The sequence below is a fragment of the Pleurodeles waltl genome, chromosome 6 (genome assembly GCF_031143425.1).
Source record: "Pleurodeles waltl isolate 20211129_DDA chromosome 6, aPleWal1.hap1.20221129, whole genome shotgun sequence".
In the NCBI taxonomy this organism is placed as follows: domain Eukaryota; kingdom Metazoa; phylum Chordata; class Amphibia; order Caudata; family Salamandridae; genus Pleurodeles; species Pleurodeles waltl.
In genome coordinates this window covers 1545800955-1545823204 of record NC_090445.1, presented here as the reverse complement: position 1 = coordinate 1545823204, position 22250 = coordinate 1545800955, and the positions used below count along the sequence as shown (strand labels likewise).

The 22250-nt window shown below is 44.8% G+C and overlaps 1 protein-coding gene across 14 annotated transcripts in view; it reads right to left on the bottom strand.

The window, feature by feature from the left end:
- The window catches only part of KIF1B (kinesin family member 1B), a 1289105-nt gene that overhangs the window by 224977 nt on the left and 1041878 nt on the right, over positions 1 to 22250 (bottom strand). For all 14 annotated transcript variants that reach the window (XM_069241187.1, XM_069241189.1, XM_069241193.1 and 11 more), the window contains one exon: positions 21863 to 21977. In XM_069241187.1, coding sequence (XP_069097288.1) covers positions 21863 to 21977 — 115 coding nt within the window. The remainder of the gene's footprint in view (positions 1 to 21862; positions 21978 to 22250) is intronic.

Below are 22250 nucleotides of genomic sequence, written 5' to 3'. Positions count from 1 at the left end.
TGGCCCAGCACTCGGAGCATGACTTCAGGTTGTGGTCGCGCTCCAGGCACCGCAAACAGACCCGATGCGGATCCGTCCCCGTCATCATGCTGTGACAGTCCTCGCACAGCTTGAAACAGGTCTCGGGGGACAGCTCAACGCACCAAAAAAACTTGACAAAAGGGGTCAAAATAGGTCAAAAAGAGACCAGGGTTGTTCTTTCCAGATCAGCGTGTACTACTTCCGACGTCATCATGGCAACTATGACACCAACGACGCCCGCGGAGCAGACCGACACCACCTACAAAATCTCCAGATCCAGTCTGATGCCTGGGGGAAAATACTAAGGTAAGGAATTTGCAACTAGAAGTCTCTATCAGATCTGCACCGTGTGCAGAACAGCTCCAATGAAACAGAGCGTCTGAGAGGGAGTCAGGTGTACCTTCGGCACAACCTACTTCTAGTGCTTGCACCCTCTGTATGGATTCCTTGGCCAAGAGAGCGACCACTTCCTGGCGCATGACGAAGAGATGGTCCTCTGTCAGCCTGTCACAAGTTGGAGGCATGGATGGAGAGAGGTAGCCCCTTTGGACAACCTGGAGAACCCAGCAGTCTGACGTCAAGTGGTGCATGAGATGGTGTATTCTACCTCCCACTGGTTGCCCATGTTGGTTGGAGGGCGAACTAAAGAGGTTAGGAGGCTGTAGCTGTAGGCGGTGGTGCACTGGTTGGACCTTTGGCTGCCTGTCCCACAGGGTCTGGGGTAAAGCGCCTTTCGCCACGAAGAGGCTGGGTAACGTGTGTGCCATGGTGGCTGGATGGGTAAAGACGTGGCTCGAAGCCCCTTCCATGGTCGCAAAAGGAGGAAATGGAGGACTGGAGTTGGAGGGGGCCATGGAAAGGCCTAAGGGCCTGGCTATAGCTCTGTCCTTGAAGCACTGAGTCTGCCATGTCTACAAAGAGAAGAGAGTCATCAAAGGGCATGTCAATATGTGAAGCTTGCTATTCCCTGATAAGTCAGGCGTGGCACCGTAAAGCCACCATCGATGAAACCACTCTGCCTGGTCATGTGCAGCCCGCATTGGATCATGAACTTAGCTGCATCTCTCCCGCATGCTCTAAATTTGGAAAGTATGGCCTGGGCCTTCTCTGGGATCATAGGCAGCACCTGCACAACCAAATCCCAATGTGCATGGGTCAGGGGCGGCTGATGACATTCAAAAGTAGTGAGGCTTAATCCTTGGCTCGAATTCCAAAGAGCTTTTTCTTGAAGGGTCCTTTCATACTTTTTTGTACTAAGTTTACTGTCTCACTCTGACTTATTGAGTCTCAATTTGTTTCACTAATTCATGCAGTCTAATTTTTTCTACTCTGGCCCACTCTGTCTAACTTAGTCCCCTTCATTCTCACTCATTCTGAATTACTCTGTCTTACTGTGACTCAAGCTCACACACAGTAACACTCAGTTACGCTCCGTGTCATTCTCCCTTACTCGCTCACATTCATTCTCACACATACTCGTCCTTACTGCCACTAACTCTCACTCACTCTGACTTACTCCTTTACTGACACTCTCTCACTTTAATTCACACACATAGTCACACAGACTTGCGCACGGTGCTGGGATTTCACCAGCTCTGAACAGCATCGCTGACTGCTGGCACAGTCGCCTTCATGCACTTGTGTCAGCAATCAAAAAATTTCACTAGCTGCCTCAGTTTGTTTCTGGACCCGCAGCGAGCCTGCATTTCATTTTGATTATACCAAGAGTGAATAATTATTCAATCTTGATACAATAAAAATGAACCACAAAACAGTGTGTAGTGTAGCTGTGGAGCCCCATAAAGGAGAGCTACCACTGGTCCTGGGACACCCATCCGTCAAACTAATGTATCCACTCAATAATCCAACCTTTCACTTATCCAGCCCCCATTCATCCACCCATTCAATCATCCATCCATCCATCCTGTAGCTCATTCATCCACCCTTTCTCTACATCTATCTATTCTTTTGCTCCATTCATCCATGATCCTCATTTGGCTCATCCATCTATCCACCTTTTTACACAGCCATCTATCCTTACACCCATCCACCCACGCTTTGTCCAATCCATCCATTCGACACGTTAATTAGGAGCTTTTGTCTGCCGAGCTGCAGACAGAAGAAGCCCATCAAGAACTCCACTGTAGCTGTTAAAGACTGTGTGTGTGTTCGGGGTATGGGGGGGAACTAGTGTTGACCATGCCCCTGATGCTTAACTGCACACTTACCTCTTAGTCCACTAGTGCAATTGTTGTCTGCACTGCAGCTGGTTACTTCCCTCTCTTCGGCCTTTAAGGTTGAGATAGGGAGCACTTTGTCATGCTCAGCTCCATAACGTGTTTTTCAAAGTGAAACCAAATGCAGTACTTAATACTTGTTACTGCCAGGAGAGCAGCCCCCAGCACCACTCCCACAGCCTGCCACTCTGTGATAACCAACAAATTGTTGCCAACCACTACCTCCTTGTCTTCATTGGCCTGCCACAAGTCCAGCAATTGAAGCGGATGGAGTTTTGTAATTCCTCCCTGGGCCATTGCTCACACGCCCTAAAAGCAACCAAATCATTTGCTTTCTAATTAAGCACACCCTCTCTGATGATGTCACTGACTATTCAAAGGAGCTCCTATGCAAGGCTTGGACCATGCCCCGACCAGGATACCAGTAAGGGCTTTATTAAATGGGAGAAGTGGTTCTGAGGGGGTAACTCCCAGCTGAAGCACCTCTGTCAAGAGAGGTGCCGAAAGGACCAGGACCTCAGACGCCCTTCTCACCACCACAGCCAAAGAGGCTCCTTCCTTCATAGCCACAGGAGGAGAGACCATGCCAGAAACTGGGGATGTGTTCAGTCCACTAGTGACAGCCAATTCCTCACACCAGTCAATGCTGGGGTCCATGGACAGGTATTCTACAGGGTCCAGAGTCCCCCCCTCCCAAATCTTCAACAAGTCCTGGCCCATAGGAATAGGGCTCAGGCTCTGGCTTGGAGGGGATAGTTTCAGTCAGGACCGGAGCTGGCGTTGGGTGACACAACTCTGGTTCCGTGTTCGGAGTCAGAAATGAGAATGGGGATGGCACCGCTGAAAGAGTCAACATCTGTACTGTTGGTGGGGAAGATGGAAGTGGTACAACTGGTGCCGGTCCGGATCCATCCATAGATTCAAGGGGCCCGACTTGCAAGAGGGGCAGACCCTCCCAAACCCACATGGCCCAAAGGTGCTCAAAGTGGAGGCGGGCTTCCCAAATATGAGGGGCATGACCTCATAAAATTCTCTCAGCTAGGAAAGGGTGCTGTGGCTCCTGGAAACTGAGGCAGACGGGGAGACAGTCCAGGTGCAAGCTCAACCATGGACTCGGCCTCGAGTGACGACGCTCCTGCGTCTCATTGAATGATTTTAGAGGACGGGGTTAAGTCGAAGACCGCTTTGAATCTTTACTTCTCTTCTTGTTGAACTTACTAGAGTGGGACTTTGACTGTTATAAAGATCAATGTCTCTGCGACTGATACTGGGACCTTCCTTTCAACTGTGATCCAGACTGTAGCGACACTGAGCAGAAAGGACGTTGATGGATCGCTCCCTCAAGGCCTTGGCGTGCATGGTGCAACAACCACTGCAGGTCTTGGCATTGTGGTCACCGTCAGGACACAAAGGGCAGACAAGGTGTAGGTCCATCATCAACATTTGCTGGTGGCAGGCGCCAGCAGGGTTTGAATACGGCCTTCCCCAAGGACATCCCTGCAACTCCAGGAGATGTCTCGAATAAAATACTCCAACAAAATTCGAAAAAAATCTCAGTCAAAAATGACTGGGGGTAACTCTCTCCGGATCTGTGCTGACTGGTGCCGAAAGAAAAGAACTGTCATAAGTTTGCTTGTGGGACACCTACATAGGTCAGCACACGTAACTTCCAGCGTGGATATCGACGTCCTCGTGGAGCCAAAGAAAGCCACCTACCAGTGCGCAGGGGTATCGCTCATGAAACATTTTCAGATCCAGTCTGGCGCCTGAGGATAAGTCTTTATCAGATATAAAATAGCTACCTACTCCTAAATGGAAATTACAGCTTATTAAATGTAATAAGGGATCTCCATTGTTTTCCTATGGGATGCAGTGCTGAATTTGAGCCGGTGGTTTCTGGGGTGGGGCACGGGCACTTATTTTTAAAGGCACGCACTTCTTTATCTATAAAAGACATTTACTGTGAGCAAAAGGCACTTATGGGACAGACAGAGCAAAGAAAGACGGAAAAGCGTACAAAGGGAGAAAGCAGAAGGCTGCAAGAGTGAGCGGAAAGGGCGAGGAGTGGCTGTGAATGGTTTAAAGAGGCCCAAGATGTCTTTAGGATTACATTGCTTCAGTATTCCCTGATGGCACATTTAATTGCAGCAGCAGAGTATTTCAGAGGGGAGCTCTGGGCTCCAGCACATTTTAATTTACAAATTAAGCATTGATGACGGGGTGGGCCTCACATTAGTGAGAAAATAAATGTAGGAGTTTTTCACTATCAGAACATGTAAAACTTAAAAATACATATCCAACCTTTTTATTGCAATGCACCCTCCCTTATGGGCTACCTAGAGCCTACCTTAGGAGTGAATTAAACGTAATAAAAGGGGAGTTTAAGGCTTTGCTAGGAGGTTTCCATGCCAAGTCAACATGGCAGTTTGAAACTGCATTCAGGCTGCAATTACAGGCATGGGACACTTGATAAGGGGCTACCGAAGTTGATGGCACTATACGTGGTGCAGGCCCACTAGTAGATTTTAACTTACAGTCCCATAGTAAATGGCATGTCACTCAACAAGGGACTTATAAGTAAACTAAATATTCCAAATAAACCAATTTAACGATGTTTAGGAGAGTAAGCACAAGCACTTTACCAGTGGTAAAGTGCACAGAGTCCTAAGGACATCAAAAACTAAGCAAAAAGTGGAAGGGAAAAAGGCAAAATATTTGGTGGTGACTGCAGAGAAGGCCAAGTCCAATCACTGCCAAATTAGCAACAATCTTTGAGGTACTTCAAAAAATTCTAAAAATGCTCAACTTAATACCTTGGTAGGAGGTTTGTAAATTGTTTCAAAGAATGACATAACGCGTTGTGTTACCTGTCTCAAACAGCAGAAAAGCTGTCAGTCAAGAATGTTTATTCTGAAAATACATCCATTAAACATACAATACATAATGCAATGAAACATCACATATGATTAAAAAGCCTTCATGCAAATAAATAATTTTGTTAAAATTCAGCACAAATTTGCCTAGTGCAACAAAAGATCACCAACCTACAACTCCACAATTATAAAGACAATAAGGTAGATGGCAAGTACTGATGTCATCAAAAAGATTTTTTGTGCAGGCTATATCATGGTCTACTATTCAGCTGGATATGCAATAAAACTAACAAACAATATAAACGGGAAGTAAGTTGAGAGAGAAGGCACCCACGATTTCACACTTTTAGAATCAGTTGCACACACAGTAAAGTGATTATACTTCAGTTTTTCTTACAAATTTCTAACAATTCAAAACTACTGGAGGCTTTGCCAAACTTACACATGGTAGAGGAAAAAGTCCTATAACCTGTGATCTCTAATTTGTATACTGGTGGTATGACTAATAAAGTGCAAGTACAAGCCAAAATATCAAGCGTATTTAAAAATATAAAACTACTGTTTAAAAGAAACTGTACAACATTTAAAACTAATATTACAAGTTTTGAAATGCTTCAAATACTAACTGGAAGCCTATGTAGTCAATAAAAGCTGTGACTAAAACTTTAAATCCTTATTTTACCTCAATAGCCCCACCGCAAACAAGCATTTACTCAGGGAAGACAAAGTATCCATTGATGTGTCATTCTTCGAAACCCTTAAAGCTTCATTGTTACGTCCAAAGCCAAGCCTAACGCATAATGGTCGAATCCACTTTGCTCTTGGGATTACATAAACCTTGCAAAAGAAGAGCACATGACTAATATTTTCCTTGCACATTGGGCATGTTTCAATAGGGTCTACTGAGTTTCCTACAAACCACGTGGATGCAAAGGATCTTATTTCTAGTGTGCCATAGTGGAACTTTAGGTAAATACTTTTTGCCATCTGTTGGTGCAGTACGTCCAGAAAAGACTCAGCAACAGGGCCATTCGAAATAGGAAAGAAATTTTCTGATAATCTCCCCAGAGTGGTGTTACAAAAAAAATTAGCTGTGACATAGTCCCAATAGAACTGTTTTAGTTGTTTTTAAGTAGATATAGTTACATCTTCTTTCTCAGTCCAGACCCTCTCAATTCCCAGCATCGAGAACCATTGTTGTATATGCCTAAACAATGGAAAAAAGGTGTTCTTAGCTAAGGCTGGAAGTTCCTTCATGGCATTCCTATAAGGAACATGCTCCTAAGTAGACCAAAACCTCACCCAGTATAACGAGGGTCTCAGCCTGGCAGTACAGCCCACCCTTTTGAGAGCAACTGGGATCAGTCAGAGGAGTACTCTTAGGGACATGCAACAGAGAATGAACAAAACTATTCTCGCTCAAAGTCAGTATCTCAGATTTTGTGTGGCCCCAGATTTCAGTACCACAGAGTGTTGCAGGATGAACTTTTAATTTATACATTTGCAGGGCGGGGAGTGTGGCTCTTGTGAATGATGCCTAGTGTCCAGCATAATACCCAGATATTTAAATCTAAAAACATCCTTGTTTCTCCTTGTCCAAATGTATAGCACCTATAAAAGACTTATGGGGTCCAACTTCCATGTATTTGAATTTAACACATTAATCTCCGAACACCTTGGATGAACAAAACTAATGGACGTATTTGCAAGCCCGTAGAAGGTTGGAAGATTAGCAAAGTATCGACTGTGAACAGGAGAGCTGCCACACAGACCCCACCTAACTTGGGGGTATCTATGTTACCGTTAAGTAAAGATACCATAATATCGTTTATGAAGAGTGAGAAAAGAGGGGGTGGGGGGGGGGGGGGGGGGGCAATACGCACCCCTGTCTCACCTCTCCTCATAGTGCGATACAGTTAGTTAATTGCTCCTCGGGAACCCAGAGAAGGAATAGTTTCTTACCTGTAACTCCAGTTCTCTCATAGGGGTATTTCCATGATAGTCATAAGCACTGAATAGTTCCCGCACGCCTGCGGGGACCCCGGTGCACTGTTCTGAAAATGTCTTCTTAAGTGTAGATGTTCGCCTTTCTTAAGGAAGGCCTGCAAAGTCACTTAAGAATGTCAATGTGCAGCCTAGAGGAAAGCCTACAAAGGCCAAATTGTTCATTCTATTTTGGTTGAAAAAAGGGTACTGTAATGTAGATATACATTAAAAACATGTATATTCTAGAGATGATGCAGAAAAAATCTTTCACAAACCTTTTTTACAATGTTATATAAGGATGAAGCAATGTAGGGCAGTGCAGCCCATAGGATGCCATTGTACAGAGTGAAAATAGAGCTGTGCCTTTAAGAGGAGATAGTCCTCCTGTATCCCATCATGCATAGCAAGAGGAAGTTGCCTCTTTTTGTAGGCTTTGTTAGCGGACGTGAAGGAGTCTGAAAATATCATTCATTATTAATATTATTATTATTATAATTATTATCATGTCAACTCCACCGGGGAGGAGGGAGGGTTGCTTATGACTATCATGGAAATACCCCTATGAGAGAACTGGAGTTACAGGTAAGAAACTATTCCTTCTCTCGTAGGGGATTTCCATGTATAGTCATAAGCACTGAATAGATTAGCAAGCCCATCCCCATGACAGCGGTGGAGTAGACAAAACAATAAAGAAATAATAAATCACGCAAAGAGATTCTTAAGAGAAGCCTGTCCTACTTGAGCATCTGTCCTAGCATCCAAATCAAGACAGTAATGCTTAGTAAAGGTGTGGACAGATCTCCATGTAGCCGCTTTGCAGATATCTGCTAATGGAATGTTTCTCATTAACGCAGCAGTGGCTGCTTTGCCCCTAGTGGAATGGGCTTTAGGTCTGCCATCAAGGGATTTATTGGCTAACTGGTAACACAGCAAGATACATGAGACAATCCACCTGGATAAGGATTGTTTGGAGGTGGCCAGGCCTGTTCGAACTGGGCCATAGTTATTAAACAGCTGTTGTGACTTGCGCAAAGATTTAGTTCTATCTAAATAAAATTTTAAAACCCTCGTTACATCGAGAGAGTGTAGTGTTCTCTCAGCAGGAGTAGATGGATTTTGAAAGAAAGTCGGTAAGGAGAAGGTCTGGTTTACATGAAAGTCTGAAATGACTTTAGGTAGGAACTTAGGATGTGTTCTAATTTCCACTTTAGAAGAATGGAAAACTGTATATGGTTCTTGAGCGCAAAGGGCCTGGATCTCACTAACCCTGCGAGCTGAAGTGATTGCTACAAGAAAGGCAGTTTTCCAAGTAAGATGTTGGAGGGATGCCTTGTGTATGAGTTCAAAGGGGTGTAAGCATCAGACTATATTCATTTCCCATGGAGTAGATGCACGTCTAGTAGGAGGAAAAACCTTTTTTTAACCTTCTAGGAAATCTTTAATGACTGGAATTTTAAAGAAAGAGGTTTGTGAAGGACTTTTCCTTTATGCTGTCAGAGCTGCAAGGTGTACTCTGATGGATGAAATCTGTAAGCCAGACTTCGCTAGGTGTAATAGATATGGAAGAATAGCTTCTTCTCCGCATGTCGTTGGATCTAAGGGCCAGATGTAGGAAACTCCCAAATTGCGACTTGCAATTTGCGAGTCCCTGCGACTCGCAAATTGCAAGTCGCAATTTGGGATGCAGAAAGGTGTCTCAGACACCTTCTGCGAGTCGCTATGGGGTCGCAAAGACTCACCTCATTAATATTAATGAGGTGGGTCGCAATTTGCGCCCCCATATCGACTCAGGGCACTCACGGGGATGGAGGCCTGCTGGGAACAGCAGACCTCCATGTCCGTGACTGCTTTTAAATAAAGCAGTTTTTTTTTTCAAAGTGCAACCCGTTTTCCTTAAAGGAAAACGAGCTGCACTTTGAAAAATAAATCGAAACCTTTAGTTTTGGTATTTTTCAAGGCAGGTAGTGGTCCATTGCACCACTGCCTGCTCTGAAAAGTTATTTTTGGGTCCAGTCACAAAGGGGAAGGGGTCCCATGGGGACCCCTTCCCGTTTGCGAGTGGGTTCCCATCCACTTCAAGTGGATGGTAACTGCGAGTCCATTTCAAATGGAATTGCATACCACTGCGACTCACAAATAGGAAGGGAACACCCCTTCCTATTTGCGACTCAGAAATGCATTTTGCGAGCCGGTTCCGACTCGCAAAATGCATTTCTACATAGTAATGACGCATTTGCGACTCGCAAACGGCAATTTTCGCCGCTTGCGAGTCGCAAAGTCGTTGCTACATCTGGCCCTTATTTCTTGTCAAAACACCATATGCAGAACCTTTTCCACTTGAAGTCATATGCTGTTCTTGTGGAAGGCCGTTTTGCCTCCCTTAGAATCTCCATGCAGTCCTAAGGAAGTTTAAGGTGACCATACTGTACTAGCTCAGGAGCCAAGCTGCCAAATTCAAAGACGAGAGGTTGGGATGTCTCATCTGGCCTCGAAACTTCGTGAGAAGGTCCGGGCAGCATGGCAGTCTGAGATGTGGACGGAGTGACCGGTGAAGAAGGTCCGGGAACCACCACTGGCGTGGCCACCCCGGAGCAATGAGAATCATCTTGGTGTTGGAGTGCGACAGCTTGAGAAGGACTGTCGGGATCAGGGGAAGCGGTGGAAAGGGGTAAAGAAATTTTTCTGACCAGTCTATCCATTGGGCATTCCCCAAAGTCCCTGGATGGTAGTACCTGGAGGCGAAGTCTGGGCATTTTTTGTTTTCTGGGGTTGCGAATAGATCTATAGAAGGGGTACCCCACATGGAAAAGATGGAGTGGACGACGTCGTCGTGTAGAACCCACTTGTGGTTTTCGTCTATTGCTCGGCTGAGGGCATCTGCTTGGACATTCTGTATGCCCGGAAGGTGAGTTGCTATTATTGTTAAGTTCCTGGCTAGAAGCCAGTGCCAAATTGTTTGGGCCTCCGTAGACAGAGTTCTGGATCTGGTGCCCCCTTGCTTGTTCAAGTAATACATGGTGGCCATGTTGTCTGTTTGGTGAAGCAGAGCATTCGCAGTCAATGCGGGGAGGAAGGCCTTGAGCGCAAGACGGATTGCACATAGCTCTAGGAGACTGATGTGATATAATCTCTCCTTCTGCGAACAGGAGCCTTGAATCTGTAGATGATCCATATGTGCACCCCATCTGAGCAACGATGTGTCCGTGACTATTGTCTGAGTGGGAGGCCGTTGGTAAAACGGCATCCCTTTCAGGAGATTGCTCGGAGAACACCACCACTTGAGGGATTGAATGGCATGAGGACAAAGAAAGATGCTGTCCTCCCAAATGCCTACTAGTTGATTCCATTGGTTTTCCAGGCACTCCTGCAAAGGTCTCATATGGAGGCGAGCGTTGGGAGTGAGATAGATGCAAGGCGCTATCGACCCCAGGAGAGATGATACCGTCCTTGCAGTGGACTGAGGGACTTTCTCGAGTAGCTGGCACTTCTGGAGGATTTATAAACGTTGCTCGTCCGAAGGAAACACCTTTGCTTGAGTGGTGTCAATGGTGGCGCCTAAGTAGTGCAACCTCTGTACAGGTAATGTCGTGGACTTGGAGAGATTGACCTGAAGGCCCAGTCTCTGGAGCAGTTGGTAGGTCCAATTGAAATGCTGTTGGGCCTCTCGGGATGTGGATGCTTTTATGAGCCAATCGTCTAGGTAGGGATAGATGAAGATCAGATGTTTCCTTAAATGGGCTGCCACCACCACCATGCATTTGGAAAACGTCCTGGGTGCTGACTTGAGGCCGAAAGGTAGCACTGTATATTGGTAATGGCTTTGACTGACGAGAAACCTTAAGAATTTCTGATGTTTTTTGGCCAAGGGAATGTGGAAGTAAGCATTGCGGAGATCTATTGAACAGAGCCAGTCGCCTTGATGAAGTTGAGTATAGATTTGGTCTAAGGATAGCATTCAGAATTTTTCCTTGCAAATCCATTTGTTGGCTATTCTTAGATTGAGAATGGGTCGGCACTCGTGCTTGTCTTTTTTCGGTACCAGGAAGTACCTTGAGTAGATTCCCTTTCCTTGCTGGTTCATTGGAACAGGTTCTATCGCCTTCTTTTGTAATAGGGTTCTGACCTCTACTTTGAGAGCGTTGAGGTGGCATTTTACAGGCTTGGGTGGAATAGAAGGCAGAGGGCTTGTGAACCTGAGACAATGGCCATTCTGCACAATATTCAAAATTCAGGTGTCTGATGTTACGCGTTGCCACTTTTCCAGGTAATGCGACATACTTCCCCCTACCAGAGTGGGTAACGGAAGAGGGGGAAGTAAGGATTCAGGATTTCAACGCCGATGTTTGACGTCCTCCTTGGGCGGTCTGTGGTGTGGAGCGACCCCTTGTTTGTTTTTGTTGGGTCGAAAAAAGGTCTCTGGTGTTGTTGGTGCTGGGATCTAGGCGGCACCCATTGCAGAGTTTGAAGCCTTTGAGAGAAAAATCTACGGTGGTAGGGACGGAAAGTTTTCCACTGTTCTCTTGGCTTCTCAATGCCCACTTTAAGAGTGTCTAGTTCCGTTTTCATCCTAGACATCTCATTGTCCGCATGAGACCCAAACAAAGTAGAACCTGAAAAAGGAAGGTTCTGTATCCTCTGTTGCGCTTCTGGCTTGAGTGAAGTAAGGCGTAGCCAGGAATGTCTTCTTAAAAATACGCCATGACAATACCCATGAGCTGATAAAATGGAGGAATCTGCAGCCGCGCTAATAATCTGGTTGGAGACCATAGCACCTTTGTTTACAATTTCAAAGAAATCCTCCTTCTTGTCTTTGGGAAGGTGATTGGTAAATTGTAGCATAGAATCCCAAAGGGCGCAATCATATCTACCCAAAAGGGCAGTGGCACTAGGCGCTTTCATGGAGATGGCTGATGTTGTGCAAACTTTGCGGCCTGCGGCATCAATCTTTTACTCTCCTTGTCTGGTGGAGAGGAGGATGAAGGAGAAGTTGAATTTGGCAGCCACGATTACCACCGAATCGGGCACTGGATCAGCCCTCAGAACTAAAGGTTCCTGCTCGGGAGGACGGTATTTCTTTAGGAATCTGGAATGTGCAGTCTTAGTTGTGGACGGTGTTAGAAAAATGTCCATTACCGGTTCAAGTAGCCCTGGGACCAACAGCAGTAATGGCCTAGGCGAAGATCGTTGGTGTAATGTCTCAAATATGATAGAGGTTGTTGGAGTCGGTACTGCCAGGGGGATGTTAAGCTTGGTAGCAACGTAAATTAATACCTCCTGAAAAGTATTCACATCATTTATAGGTGAAACTCTCGGAGACGGGGAGTCAGATAACGTCGGAGAGTAATCTCTTGTGGATGAAGAGGAATGCCTACGGTGGACGCACGGAGACCTGTGATCCGAGTCATGACAATGACAGTGTCTAGACGTAGAGGAACGTCTCGAGGAATGACGCAAGTGTCTTGTGGATCCTGCAGGAGTCACAGGGGCCGCCTCAGAAGGTGGTATCAGAGGAGGAGCTGCAAGTGCCAGAGGTGTTGGTGGTAAAGGAGATGGCTGAGGAGAAGGTGGTAATAGAATCAGAGAAGCCAAAGACTCAGAAGTGGTGTAAACTCTCCTTGGTCTCTTTAAATGCCTTCTCGACGTTGACAAGCTTCTAGACATCGAAGTACGACGTCGGCGTGTACCTATCGACGTTGATCCCTCACGCCATTGAGAGCCCCTTGACGGCGATCTGTCCCGACATCGGTGGGATGACTTTGATTGTCTCCGACGGCGAGTAATGTCCCTCGATGTCGACCTTCCCTGTCGTGTCGACGGTGACCCCGACAGAGAACTCCTCGAAGGCGAATGTCTGTGCCGTCCCGTCGACGATAATGCTCTTGACGGCGAGCGGTGTCTCTTCCTCGGCGGTGAGCTGGTCCTCAACGGCTAACAGGTCAGCGATGTTCCTTGTCTCGACGTCAATGCTCTCGACGTTGTCGGGGACCTGTGTAATTTTTTAGCAGATTTGGAAGCTGCTCCAGAGGATGAAGTCAGAGCCCTGGTGGAAGACTGACCTTCCCCTCGCTCTGTGGTCTTGCCTGTGGATTGTGTCCTCAGTCTACTGTCCTCCTTCGCCTGAAGGCAAATTTTCTCCCTGTCACGCACACCGCCTGGAGAAGGTTTTACAGATGTCGCAGGCATCAGGTTTATGAGAAGATGGCAGGAAAATAATACAGACTTGATGTGGGTCTGTTTTAGCTTTCTTCCTGCCACAGCTAGGGCACTTATCAAAAAGTGAAGGCATGTTGGATGGAAAAAGCCTTAAATTTCTGTCAGAATTTGACAAAAAAAAAGGACAGAAAACACTCAATCTGGTTGAAAGACGTTGAGTGAGAATGAAATCCAAAGGATTTGTGTGAAATTTTGTCAAAAAAACCTATAAATAGGTGGAGCTCAATGCTTCAGCGTCCTGTCAGAAGGAGCTGAAAAAAGAACTGAGGCAACTGCCTCTTGCTATGCATGATGGGATACATGAAGACTATCTCCTCTTAAAGGCACAGCTGTATTTTCACTCTGTATAATGGCAGCTTATGGGCTACACTGTCATACATTGCTTCATCCTTATATAACGTTGTAAAAAAGGTTTGTGAAAGATTTTTTCTGCATCATCTCTAGAATATACGTGTTTTTAATGTATATCTATATTACAGTACCCTTTTTTCAACCAAAAAAGAATGAACAATTTGGCCTTTGTAGCCTTTCCTCTAGGCTGCACATTGACATTCTTAAGTGACTTTGCAGGCCTTCCTCAAGAAAGGCAAACATCTACACTTAAGAAGACATTTTCAGAACAGTGCTCCGGGGTCCCCGCAGGCGTGCGGAACTATTCAGTGCTTATGAATATACATGGAAATCCCCTACGAGAGAACTTGAGTATAGTTGTCCTGGTGAAGTCTTATTAACAGGGCAAGCAACGCTTAGGGAACCCCCAACCTCAGAAGTGAAGCCCATAGCAACCAACGCTTAGGGAACCTCTTAGGTGAAGCCCACAGCAATCCCCTGGGACTATGTCGAAGGCAGCCCTAAGATCTACAAAAGCTACATATAGATGGGTGTCTCTCAACTTAGTAAACTTCCAAATAATTATAATGAACCTTAGAACTTCGTCTATGGTGCTGACTTTCGCTCTGAACCCTGCCTGATAGGGGGTCAAGATCTCTGTACCATCAATCCACTCTAAGAGTTTATTGAGTATTTGTCTCGCATAGACCTTCTGTAGGATGTTTATAAGCCTTATTAGGCTAAAATTACCTGGGTTCGTACAGCCCCCCCTTTTATCTATGGGGATTATCTCTGCCCCCTTCCAGTTGTCGGGATCAGAGCACCTGAGATTATAGAGCTTGAGAAAAAACTGACATGGGGGACCCAAACTGATTCATCATGAGACAACAGTTGAGCTGGGATTTTATCCACCCAGGTTGTCTTGCCTAGTTTTACCACAACTATAACAGCCTTTGTCTCCATCAGGGAGAATTGTAAGTCTGCAGGAGTTAAGTCTGGCAATTCGGGGTGGGGGGCTTCATCCTGATCACTAGGCCACTTTTCACCGGGCTCAGTAAAGTGACTAAAGGCAGACTTTAAGGCCGCATTTGATTATGTGGAAAAGAACTTGCTGTGGAAGAAGCTATCAAACTGGGGACTTCCACATCCACCTTTACACCTGATAATAGCTCTTCATACGGACACATGGATCTAAACAAAACTGGGAACAGTCACTCATTTCTCAAGAAAAATTCCAACAAAAAAAGGTCTAAAACAGGGCTGTGTTCTGGCCCCCACACTTTTCAATTTATACTTAGCAGACCTGGTGGGCTCACTCGCTCTTACAAACTCGCACGCCCCAAAAATTGGAGACCTGGAGCTACTGTGCCTCATGTACGCGTACCAGCTTCTGCTGATGAGCCACACGAAAATAGGGCTCCAGTGGCTGATAAATGCCACTCAACACTACTTGGCTGCCAACATCCTGACTGCAAACTTTTAAAAAACACGCACAATGTCGATCAGAACCCAGGTGCCCCCAAGTGCGTGTTACTGGGGCACGACACAGCTTGTTTAAACAGAAAGGTACAAATACCTCTGTGTCCCCATTAACAAAGCAGGGAACTTTGTCCATCAAAGAGGGTGTATAATGGGAAAAGGCCTAGCGATAGCACTATCTTTAAAAAGGCTAAAAGTACACTTGAAAGGTCCCTCATATACCCCCTCCTACAAGTACTTAAAACCCAAACTCTTGCCCATAATAACATACAGAAGTGAAGAACAAAGAGGCAGAGACACAGAAATCTGAAATCACACAGTAAGAAAAGCATACCGGATGAGCTTCAATCTTCCTAAATTTACCTCCCCCACCCAAATGAGACTGGAGTTCGGCCTACTGGATCATTCTTTGGCAAGACATAGCGCATACATCAACGTATGGAGTAAAGCCCGAGGCACCACTTCGGAGTCCCTTAACCGCCATCTGTGGCAGGAGCTTGAATGCAAGAACATCTCTCAGTTCAGGGTCCATTTGGATGACTCACTCAGGGTGACGGGGCTCACCGACCTCCGGAGGACCTCAATCCCGCACAGCGCCTTCAAAAAAGCAGCTGGGAAATCAATCAGGCTCCAATCCCTGCTGGAGGACAAAGCAGCCTTCTCAAGGAGATCTCACGTGTGGATGACTCTGTACACCTACACATCTCTGGTACCACAGCCATATCTAGGCCTCGGTTTCTCAAGGCAAACAAAGGAGCAATTCTTAAAGTATCGGCTAGGGCTTCTACTATGTGCTCTAAATGCAGTCCCCTGGCTGAGAGACGTGACAGACACTACCTGTTGCTTATGTGGTGAGGGCACAGAAGACCTCCTACATGCCCTCTGCTAGTGCGATCATCTTGTATCAGAAAGAAAAGCCTTATTAAAAAAAAAAATTAATGGATGAGGCCTATGGATAAGGAGGCAAGCAGTGATGCCGTGTTTTGCACCTGGGGACCTACAACTGAACTGCGCCCTAGTGAAATTTCTCTCCTTGGTAACACAAAAGCAGCACTCAACAAGGCAGCACCATCCTCCTTCAACCTTTTATACGGTCCACCAGGTATAAGATCTCTACCACTGTGACTAACTGAGCCAACACAGGTCCTCAAATCAACCAACTAGAAGGAAATATGAGCCTAATGACTGCTAAAAATTGTTTAGCTGATTTTAGAGAAATGTTTTCATGCAGGGCTGTGCCAACTGTTCATGCAATGGTCCCAGGCAATTATGCAAACAAACAAATAATAATAATAACACATCAGGAAAGGCTCAGGACTCTGGGAGGACAGGGTGACACTATAAGATGATGTTCTTTTTAAACACTTGATATCAGCATTCAATGGTACTATTAGATGTTTGACTACAAATAGAATGAGTTATGTTTTAAGAAGCAAATGAACTGCTATGAGGATCGGACAGCTCAATTGAGTTATCACAGTGTGTTTTATATGCATCAGGAAGAAGTTTACAAATAAGCAATATGGCTACATGTAAATTAATAAACTGCTAAAGACAGCTTATTAACAATTTGAATGTATCTTAAAACGCCTTTCTTTTTTTACATTGTTATGGTTTTAAGTGACTAAACAACAAATCTTTACTTACTAGTAAAGTGAGCCTCCCAAACTGCCTAGTTCAGGTAGCAGTCAAACTGGGCTTCAGACAGTTCACTCCCATGGGCGATTATTTTCCAGAATAATCTGTTATCTCTAGACCTAACTCCCACTACTTAGTCGCTCCAGATGGAGTCATCCCAATTACATTGTGCTTGCTTCAGTCTTGCCTTATAGTGAGCTCTAGCTTTCCAGACCTCATCTAATGCTTTAGATTTAATTGCAGTTACAAGATCTTTCTTGGTCTTTCAACAATCTCTGGTGAACCAAGTGTTTGTGTCAGGGACATTATTTTTACTTAAGTAGGGTTTCCTCCCAGGGGGTTTTCACAAGTCCATTTTTAAAGTGTCAACCAGATTACTATGGATGTTGACAATTGGCATCTCAGAGGGGAGAGTGTGGATATAGTGAGTTAGGACTGTGGCAAATAAGTTGTAGATCTCTGTTAGATTCTCAATATTTCCCAACATCTATGGCCATATAATTGACTTATGGTTATTCCCCAAATGGGCATCACAGATGGAGTTATGAGGACACAACATTTAATAATTAAGGTTCCTGTGAGCTTTAAATGCAATGGATAATGATAGCTATCCTCTCTTTTATCCCAAGTGAAATCTACTAATTTGTCCTACTTGTAAACAGAGATCAAAATGTAATTGATTTTGGGTCTAGTTGACCCTTTCCTAAAGGTTGGCAGCCCGTCTTTATTAGAGATGGGTCTTCCGTTGCATGCTCTTAATCCATTTTAAATAGTAAATCGGGCAAGCTGAGAGGCTGCTGCTGTGCATGGGACATAAGAATTAGTGCTAAGGGATGGTATACCCCAACTCTCGTTCCTCCCCGTCTATGACAGATGAAGGCCATACACAGGCACAAAGGTGATACTCATAGCTCCTCCTATCATGATCATACATTCGGACTTAATTGAATTAACAAAGTGACTAAAGTTTGCGATTCCACACTCCTAGACCTAAGTCTTGGGTAAATGTTAAAACAAAAAAGGCACTGCATCCCAACATTTTGATTTATATGCCTAACATATCATGTGAGTAAATGCTCACTTGTTCTATACAGAGGTTTAGATCAATTTTTACCCCAGTTAGCAAAACCTCCTCAAGCCCTTCCACTTGCAGAAGAAATTGTTTTAGTATAAAAGGTAGTATAACTGGATATGTATATTGGCTGGGTCAACCACGTTTCCTGGAACTTGCAAACATCAAAATCAGAAATATACTTTAACCATTCACAAGCCTCCCTTTGGACATCAGGCCAGCAATGTTCCAAATTAGTATGTTAAAAAGACCCAGGGATTTAGCCTTCAATTGCTCCCCAGGAGAATCCTCTAGATCTGATTCTGACAAACTATGACACAGGTTCAATAATGAAACCAAGTCTTTGTGGGTGGTAATATACATATTTGATTAGGCCGAAGTTGAATTAACAGCTGGTGCCCGCACAGCCTGTTCTGCTGGACTCTAAACTTCAATGATTTTGGGGCAGTACCTCCAAAGTTTGTGCATCATCAATCTTGGTCATCTACGTGAGAGAGTAAATCAAAAGAATTCTGGGTAGGAATGTTAAACAACTGCCAACCAGGGTTGGAAGTTGGAGCTATTATCCTGTTCAAGATCATAGGGCTTTTGGGAGAAGAAAAAAGCCTGTAAAAATATCCAAGTGAGAGAGTTTAATTTGACTCACTGGTGAAGACATCTTGTTTAGCTGTAATAATATATCAGTGAATACTGGGTTCTTAAAATGTATAAGTTCACAATCCTTGGGTGTGTCCTTGGGATGAATGCCTACCCATGGAACCCTCTTGACCATCAAGACGTCCCTTGAGAGATCCTGTGTCAATCCCAAATTAGAACTAAGCTAATCAGTGGTTTTATTTTTCAAGGCCAAAGAGTCTTCATTAGTCTGGAGCAGGAGAACTGAGACATCTTTGAGTACAATTAAATAGGAACTGCATTCTAGAGGAAGTAGTGGATATTGAGTGATTAACCTGTTGGTTTGGCCAACTGAGTTAGGTCTGCCATGATCCTCTACTATACAGCGTCTCTTAAGGCTCAGATGCCGCCCCTTGGGATTGACTGCATTGGCCTGGGTGTGAACAGATTCTGGAGCACAACGTGGTTGTGAATTGGAGAAAACAGTATTTCTTGTCTGTAAATCTAAATATTCCTTGCACTACTTCTGAGGTACGGCTAGTGTAATTCTCTATCATTGATGGCAACAGACTTTTTTGTAATGCCTCTAGTTTTTGTTCTACCCAGTCGAGAAAGGCAAATAGAGGTGCAAGTTCTGCCTTTAGGGTAAAGGTGAACTTCTCTAGATAGGACTCCATAACAGACGCCATGCAATCAGAATTGCAAAAAAGTCCGCTTCCCCATCAAAGGTGAGAGCAATGTGAGTAAGGCATCACACTGCACAGACTTCTCATGTGTGGATTTACGCTGCAAAATAAGAAACAATTGCTGATTTGTCTGTTGGCTTTAAGCGAGTTGCCCTCTTAGCTTTTAAATTTCAAGAAGCTGGAAGGCTAGAGCTCATGGATAGAACATTTGAAGGAGTGGTAGGTGTAGGAACCAAAGGAAGATTAGAGACAAGGCTTTTAGATGCAGTATCCACCAGCACAGATAACAAAACATGGTGGGGAGGGCTTATGTTTAAAGATAATCTCCCTGACAGTGCGATTTCGGTGCTCACCACCCCTATTGCCCTTTCCAAAATACAGGCTACAGACGTGAGCTTCAGGACAGATGCTTAAACAGCTTCCCCTCCTGGAAAATTATTTTTCCCCAACATGCAGAGAGATAAAAGCACCAGTCAACTTTGTTCCTTAGCAAGGGATAGTGGTTGGGTGCCCCATTTAGCGCACTAATGACATTCTCTTAGGTGCATAAATACCTTAAATTAGCAAGAGCCAAGAGGGATGGCCCAAGCAGCCTCTTCCAGGCTAAGATGGGTCTGGTCTTTGCCCGGGCATGCGCCCAGGTGAGTCCTGCACTACCAGCTAGCGATGGCGCTAGGTAGCACAAGAGTGTTGCAGTCTCGTCCCTCTGGGCGCACAGTAAGCTAGGGGACGAGTCCCACCCCAGTTGATGGTGAGGAGCAATGGCAGCAGTTTAAAGAGGAGGTAAAAAGCCTGTAGCCGTGCTGTGCGCTAGCATTGGCGCTATGTAGCACAGGAGTGTTGCAGCCCCGCTCCTCTGAGCACACAGTAAGCTGGGGGACCGAGTCCCACCCCAGCTGATTGTGAGGAACAACGGGAGGATTTAAAGAGCAAGTAAACCCCTGTAGAGACCCGCCACTATGGGCTAGCATTGGCACTATGTAGCACAAGTGTTACAGTCCTGCCCCTCTGGGCGCACAGTAAGCTGGGGGACCGAGTCCCACCCTAGCTGATGGTGAGGAGCAACAGGAGCAGTTTAAAGAGCAAGTAGACCACCTGTAGAGCTAAGCGCTTTTGGCTAGCGTTGAAGCTATGTAGCACAAGAGTACTGCAGTCCCATCCTCCTGGGCACACAGTAAGCTGGCGGTCTGAATCCTTCCCCAACTCATGGTGAGGAGCAATGGGAGCAGTTTAAAGAGCAGCTAAACTGCCAGTAGATAGGAAAAGCTGCCAGCTCAGAGACATATAGGGAACTAAGGCCGTTTTGTTTCTCTGTGGCATGTATCTTCACTGCATTAAACATATTTCACACTGCAGAGGCAGCAAGGAAGTCTTGAGTCGGGAAGGTCTCTGTGGTGCAGTATGAAAAGACAGCACCAAACACATTAATGGTCTTGCTTGGGGCCCGGGGTTAAAATTAATCCAATATCATCTTTGCTGTTTTCAGTGAGATGATTGTATTAATATTGAGCTTTTTAGCTGTTCTAAAAAACTTCGTAGCACGTCCCATCATCTACTTGAGAGAGCCTGTTATGAACCAACTCATGATAGTTGGGAGTTCTGTCCCAGACTAGTGTCAGTTTATTGGTCCATATTATTGTCTAAGATCCCCTGAACTCAAGTGAGCAGCACAAAGTGGAGAACTTTGATGCCTGGACCTGGACCTGCTTCTTGACCAATTTTCCGTAAGCAGTAGGAGTTGAAACAAGCTGGACAAAGAGCTGAAAGAATTGGTGATACCAGCCTTTGAAGCATTTCTCACCTGAATGGGTAACTCAGGCCACATTAGTTGTTACCGTGGAGGACTCAGGTTCGATTGTATCTGGGATGCAAACTCTTTTGGAATAGGAATGTTGAAGAAAACAACTCACACTCTGGGTTTGTATTTTAAAGATTGTTTTAAAAAACATGAAGGACATTTATTAGAGGGAGCCGACAAAGTGGTGAAGAGACATGAGAGAAGAAGCTAAGCCTGATGGAACCAACCCTGAATAAACATTACTTTATTAAAAATTTATGCAAACAATGGGTAATCTCTAAAGAAGTCAAGTGAACCAAAATGTTCTCTTTAGAAACTAAGTTCAGGTGTGAAAAAGAAGACTGAAAAAAGAGAACAGTATTCAGGGATTCTAGCTCTAATCCATAAAGAGGCAGAAACATATATCCCATCAATTAGAAAAATACACTTTTTCCCTGTCAAATATAATATATAATGCTTTAAAAAAAATATATATTTAAAAGAAATCATCGCAATTTAAAATGCAGTTTAGGATCCCAAGCATTTGGTGGAGACTTTTTGCTTTTTTAGAATATCAAAGAAAATCCCTTTCTGGAGAACAACCTGTTCTACACAGTTATATGTGAAATCGATCCTAGGAACTGCTTGAATATCCGTTCATTAAAATTACAAATGTTCATGAAATACCAGGACTAATGCAGGAGCTGCACCAGATCAACATCAGGCTATAATCAAACAGCAAGTACTGCCTAACAGAACAAAGTTTGAAGCAGATTTCATTACAATTCCGTACACTTGACGTTCTGCATGACAACATGGTAAAGGGTGCTGGTTTACTCTCTCTGGGGTACCTCAAGGTCTCTGTATTTGCATTAAGGCACACTTACAGGACCTTACTCTCACATCAAAATGTGTTGACACCATCATGAACTTACCTCGAGGTATGCTGACAGAGTCATGTAGATCTTCTCCCCATACGGTGTCACCCGGTTGAGAAGAAGAGAATTATGCAGTGAGCTGTCCCAAACTGCCTCAAACCGATAGAAAGTTCTGCAGGAAGCACAAAAAGCAAATATTATTGCCTTAAGACACAAACATCTATCCCACACCTACAACAACCAACAGGGCCATTCATTGGCAGCAGTGTTAAGGAGAATAGCCTTATTTAGGCTGAAAGTGACAAGGCAGGTTAAGTTAAGAAAAAGAGAAATAAAGAAGTAAGTGGGGGAATGGGGGACAAGAGAGGCAGATGAGATGGGGAGCAATGTGGAAAAAAAAAGATGACAGAGATCATGAGTGGTGGTGGAGAACAAAAGTGAAAGA